This window comes from Trichosurus vulpecula, chromosome 4, assembly GCF_011100635.1.
Source record: "Trichosurus vulpecula isolate mTriVul1 chromosome 4, mTriVul1.pri, whole genome shotgun sequence".
Taxonomy (NCBI): domain Eukaryota; kingdom Metazoa; phylum Chordata; class Mammalia; order Diprotodontia; family Phalangeridae; genus Trichosurus; species Trichosurus vulpecula.
Genome location: NC_050576.1, coordinates 197,088,555 through 197,094,554, shown reverse-complemented (window position 1 = coordinate 197,094,554; position 6,000 = coordinate 197,088,555). Strand labels below are relative to the sequence as shown.

At 45.3% G+C, this 6,000-nt stretch overlaps 1 protein-coding gene across 1 annotated transcript in view; it reads left to right on the top strand.

The window, feature by feature from the left end:
* The first annotated feature begins 654 nt into the window (after nt 1-654).
* Nucleotides 655-6,000, top strand: part of SCN4A (sodium voltage-gated channel alpha subunit 4) — a 58,432-nt gene continuing 53,086 nt past the window's right edge. Inside the window, exons 1-5 of the mRNA XM_036754765.1 lie at nt 655-927; nt 1,328-1,446; nt 1,660-1,749; nt 2,653-2,781; nt 3,460-3,551. Coding sequence (XP_036610660.1) covers nt 655-927; nt 1,328-1,446; nt 1,660-1,749; nt 2,653-2,781; nt 3,460-3,551 — 703 coding nt within the window. The remainder of the gene's footprint in view (nt 928-1,327; nt 1,447-1,659; nt 1,750-2,652; nt 2,782-3,459; nt 3,552-6,000) is intronic.

Genomic DNA, 6,000 nt, shown 5'->3' with positions numbered 1-6,000 from the left:
ACTCCCTTTCCCTAGTCTCTCACCCTGGCCTCCTTCTTAATCTCTGGATCCTATTGGTGGGGTAGGGTAGGGTTCTCCATGGAGAAAAACCAACAAGGATGTTGTGTGATGCTTTTTTCCTCAGCAGACTTATTTCCAATAATTCTCCAAGTGCTTGACCCAAGAGGCCTTTGAAGAGAATTATGGCTTTGGTGCATTGAAACTCATCAGAAGATTTGCCGTGAGTCCCTATTGGCAAAACACATATACATAGAAACACACATATACAAGTATATACATACATAGATATACTTACATGCATGTATATGCATATATGCATACACTTACACACATATATGTTTCTACTAAATTTTGTAAATTAGGGATTACTCTTTTATTTGTAGTCTCTGCTCAGGACATCCCATGGTCAGTTAAGGTCTCATAAGGAGGAAGGTTGTATAGGAGTTTATCTGTCTTAAGGTAGGGAGGGGCCTTGGGGCAGACCTGGTATTAATCAAGGGGTGAACACTAGAAAGGTACTTGGTTACGGTAAGTGGGCATTGGGTTGGCACTGGCCTCAGGATGTCCACAGTGATCCCTGGCTCTGGGGGTATATGTGTTACAGCTGCTCTGATCCTGCCCACCCTCCCTGGTCCCTGATCACAGGATGAGAGGATGGCAAGTCCGCCTGCGCCCATGCTTGTGCCCCCTGGACCCGACTGCCTGCGTCCCTTCACTCCTGAGTCCCTCCAGGCCATAGAGAAGCGGGCAATAGAGGAGGAGGAGAGACTTCTTCGGAACAAGCAGCTCGAGATTGAGGAGCCCGAGAGGAAGCCACGAAGTGACTTAGAAGCAGGGAAGAATCTACCCCTCATCTATGGGGACCCCCCACCTGAGGTCATTGGCATCCCACTGGAGGATCTGGATCCCTACTACAGTGACAAGAAGGTCTCACTCCTGTATCTCTCTGTATCTCTGCCTCTTGCTGTGTTTCAATCTCTTTGTCTCTGTGCCCTTTGTTCTCCATATCTTTTGACCAGTGGGTTTCTCTAATTCTTTCTGCTTCTCTACATATTTTACTGTGTATCTCTGTCTCTTCATCTCTTTCCCTCTCTCTGTATCTCCATGTCGATCTCTTTGCGTCTCTCATGGCCCCTTTCTGCATTTCTCCATCTCTGTCTACATTCTTTGGTGCCTCTCACAGTCTGTCTCTGTCTCCCTCTTGCCCTGAGTCAGTCTTACTCCATGTCTCTCAAAACCTCTATCTATCGGTATCTCTCACTGTATTTTCACATCTCTCAACATCTCTTTCTATATCTCTGTGTCTCTCACGGCCTCTGCCTCTCAGACCTTCATCGTGTTGAACAAGGGGAAGTCCATTTTCCGATTCTCAGCCACCCCAGCCTTGTATATGCTGAGCCCCTTCAGTAAGATAAGGCGTGGGGCCATCAAAATTCTCATCCACTCATATCCTTCCCAGAATGGGCATGGGGGCACCTGGGCTGGAGCTGGAGAGGGCAGCTGGAGGGATAGACAGGGGAGGGAGGAGGCTATGGGAAGGTCCATCTACTGAGAGGGATATAGAGAAGGAATCTAGAATGTTGATTAGTATTGACTCCTTGCCTGCCCTCTCTATCGATGTTTACTCTGAAATTTTCCTTAACCCTTCCCCTTCCTAACATTGTTCAGCTTATTCATCATGATCACCATCCTGGCAAACTGTGTGTTCATGACCATGAGTGACCCCCCACCCTGGTCCAAAAATGTGGAGTAAGTCTCACATGTGTGGTTCCTCTGTAGCTCTCACACATGATCCAAATACACTTCCTTCCTGGGACACACCTTCATTTCACTAATGCCCTTATCTCTAGGGACATGATAAGAATAGTGTAGTGCAATGGGTAGAGAGCTGGCCTGGAGAAGAGAAGACCAGGATTCAAGTCCAACCTCTGACCTATCCTGGCTGTGTGACTGGGTAGTCGCTTAATCTCTAAGTGCTCTAGACAATGTTTTAAGACTAGAAGTTGCAGAGAAGGATCATTGGTAGAGGGAGTTTTTTTTTAAAGGGAATTCCTCCTACCAATAAAATAATAGGTTCAGTTACTCTACCTGAAGGTGGGATGCAGCAGATTCCCTCTCAGCCCCGATCCTTAACATACCCTTTGAATCCTTGGAAAGATACATTCTGGTATCGTCACCCTCATCCCTCACAGGGGCACATCCTTAATATTCCTGAACTTTCACAACTTGTCACCTTCACCCTTCCAGAGACACACATCTATTACCACTGTCTTCACTGTCTTTTCCCCTCCCCTACTCATACACTCACACCTATACCCAACCACCCATAAGCCCACCTCTTACCCCCCACCCCTCCCCCATACACATATACCCTCACCCTCATCAAAAGCTATAACTAAAAATTTTCACACTCGGGGCAAGAAGCTTGGGCAGGAATGGGTTTGGGGGAGGGATGGAGGAAGGGCCGATTCACCTGGTGTAAGGCTGCAGAGGACTCCAGAATGAGGCTGTCACCAGCTAGGTTGTAGGATCAGATAGGGAAGGAAATGTGTACTACTACGATGCTGATGCAAAAAAAAAAAAAAGTCACACCTTAGTGTTCTGCCCTGGTTATGGCTCTTCCCTCACTCTCAGCTTCACCCTTGCTCCCAGGTACACCTTTACAGGAATCTACACCTTTGAGTCCCTCATCAAGATGCTCTCCCGAGGCTTCTGCATTGATGACTTCACATTCCTCCGGGATCCTTGGAACTGGCTAGACTTCAGTGTCATCATGATGGCGTGAGGGGAGGCCTGAGTGGGGCAGGAAAAGGGTCCATACAGTGTGGGGGAACTCACTTCAGGAAGGTGCTATCTTAGAGAAGGGGGAGAATGGGAATCCAGAGTCCTGAACAGCACTATTAGGTGACCTTTTAGCGAGTGGGATGGTCTTACCCTACCAGACCTTAAGCATGATGTAATGCAGACAGCCTTGGACTTGGAGTCAGAAGACCTGGATTCAAATCCTAGCTCTACTATTTACTAGCACCCAGTCCCTTAACTCCGTTGAGACTCAGTTTCCCCATCTGTAGAATAGGACGAACAATTTTTCCCTGACCCATCTCACAAGTTTGTAAGGAAAGCACTTTATAAAGTGCTTTACAAATGCAAAAGTCCTAAACCTTCTTTGAGAAGACTAAACAGCAAGCTCTCCATCTCCTCTGCCCCCTGTTCTACTGGAGCATTTCTTGGGGTTCACAATGATGGTTCCAGTTTGGGTCCCTTCCACCACCTAGAAAGGGTCCCCAACTTCAACCTTGTCTCCTTAGGAATCCTTTTAATTTGGTAGACGGAAAACAGCTAAGTGACATCAGCTACACCCTCCCCCGCTCCCACCCCATGCCCTATAGACACACAACTACTCTTTCCTCACCTGCTAAAGCTCTGGCATGAATACCTCTTCCCTCCCCTCTCCTTCAGGTACCTGACGGAGTTTGTGGACATGGGCAACATCTCGGCCCTGAGGACCTTCCGTGTACTTCGAGCCCTGAAGACTATAACAGTCATTCCAGGTATCAAGGGGTGTTCCGGGGTGGAGTGGAGTATGGGACTTTTGAGTAATAATGATAATAAAAAAGATGATGGTGATGACGGCTAGCATTTATACGACTTTTAAGATTTGCAAAGCACTTTAAAATATTATCTTATTTTATCCGCACAACTCCAGGAGGTAGGTGCTATTATTATCCTGATTTTACAAATGAAGAAACTGGGGCAAACAGAGGTTAAGTGATATGTCCAGGGTCACACAGCTAGTGAGTACCTGAGATCAGATGTGAATTCAGGGCTTCCAGTTTCAATAGTCCACTGTGCTACCTAGCTGCCAAAAATACTATCTCATTTTATTCTCACAGCAATCCTGGGAGGGGTGCTTCTGTTCTCCCATTTTATAGATGAGGAAACCGAGGCAAACAGAGGTGAAATGACTTGCCCAGAGTCACACAGCTACTAAGTATCTGAGGCTGGTTTTGAACTTAGGACCTCCTGGCTCTACGTCCAATATTTTATCTATTGTACCACCTAACTGTCTATATTTTTGAAGGGGGAGGGTCATTCATTCCTGATACAAACATATCCCTAAGCCTGGACTGGCTTCCATCCCATTTTCCATGCCTTAGAAGCATTTGCTCCTCGACTTTCTCCCCCCACCCCTACGCCTTTGTCCTCTAACAGGACACTGCACATCAAAAAATTTTTCCCAGAGTGAATAAGGTTAAGGTCATACAAACATAAGCTCCTGTTCATCATGAGGTACTTAGACCAAAACACAGGGTAGAAAAAGTTATCTATGAGTGGAAAAGAAAGTAAGCAACATCTGAACCATTGTATGCCTGCTATGTTAAAACACATCACAAGATCCCTGGAAGAATGGGACTCTCTCCTTATTGAGAGAGATAAAAGCCTTCACCTTCATCTCCATCAATAAGGAGTGAGTCTGATCCTGATGGGCTTTGGAACAGGGGTGTTACATCTTTAAGAAGCTTTTGGTTTCATTAAGGAGAACAAACACACACGGACATGCATGAGAAACAGCAGCAGTATGGTTCCAAAGTAATGCAGTTGACAATTATAAAGACAACATAAAGGAATCCGTCACTATAGAAAGTATGAGACCTGGGAGATGGAAAAGATCGAGAAAGTGGAGACCACGTTGATCAATAAGATGGAGAGGTTCTTAGAGGAAAAGCCAAAGAAACACTTTAATATCAAAGCTAGAAAGGGGACAGCTAGGTGGCAAAGTGGATAGAACACAAGGCCTGAAGTCAGAAGACTTGAGTTGAAATCTGGCCTTAGACGCTTACTACCTGGGTGACCCTGGGCAAGTCATTAATCTTATTTGCTTCAGTTTCCTCATTGGTAAAATGAGCTAGAGAAGGAAATAATAAACCATTCCAGTATCTTTTCCAAGAAAACTCCAAATGGGGTCAAAAAGAGTCAGACACAACTAAAATGAGTGAACAGCAGCAGAAAGGACCCTAGAGGTCAATCCCAGGTCGTATAGGGGCAAAATGCTGGCCAGACTTGGTGTCAGATGGTCTGAGTTCAAGGTTCAAATTCTGCCTTCAGATATTATATCATCATGGACAAATCTCTTGGCCTCTCCGAGCCTCAGTTTCCTTGACTTTAAAGTGGTGCTAACAGTAATTATATTACTTTCCTCAAAGATTATAGTGAGGAAATTGCTTTATAAATGTGAGATATCTAGTTCAACCATCTCATTTTACAAAGGAGGAAACAGAAGCCTAGAAAGGATATGCACTGGCCTCAGACACTTGACACACTTACTAGTTGTGTGACCTTGGGCAAGTCACTTAACCCCAATTGCCCTGCTTTCCCCTCTGCCAAAAAAAGGGGTATGCAGCTTATCTAATGTCACACAGCTAGCCAGCATCAGAGCCAGAATGATACCTCAGGTCTATTGACTCGCATCTAGGGCTCTTTCCGATACCACACAGCTTACTCTCTCTAAATCTATGGTAGGTTTTGATGAAGAGGTTGTTGAGGCACGTTGCTCATGTGAGACTGAACAAGAGGAAATGGGCTTCTAAAGGAAGCAAGATTCTGGTCTGATAGAAGGAAGGACTTCCTGAGGATCAAAGGGGTGGATCATTGGAATGTGCACTCAAGGGAAGTGTTCTCTTGGTCTCTAGAGATGTTCAAAAATAGACAGCTGTCTGTAGGTATATCACCAGGGGGCAGCACCAAATTATCTCTCAAGATCAATCAATCAGTCGATTAATCCAAGAAGTCTGGGAAGTAGAGTGGAAAGGGTACTGGTTTGGAGTAGGATGGCTGAAGTTCTGATCTCCATTCTGCCACTTATGAAGTGATTTCATGTAGGTCACTTCATCTTTCTGGGTCTCAGTTTCCTCATCTGTAAAATGTTGGAGTTGGACTAGATGGTCTCTATTTCATCCCAAGAAAATTTATGAAGTGACCATAGTACAAAGTACTATGCTA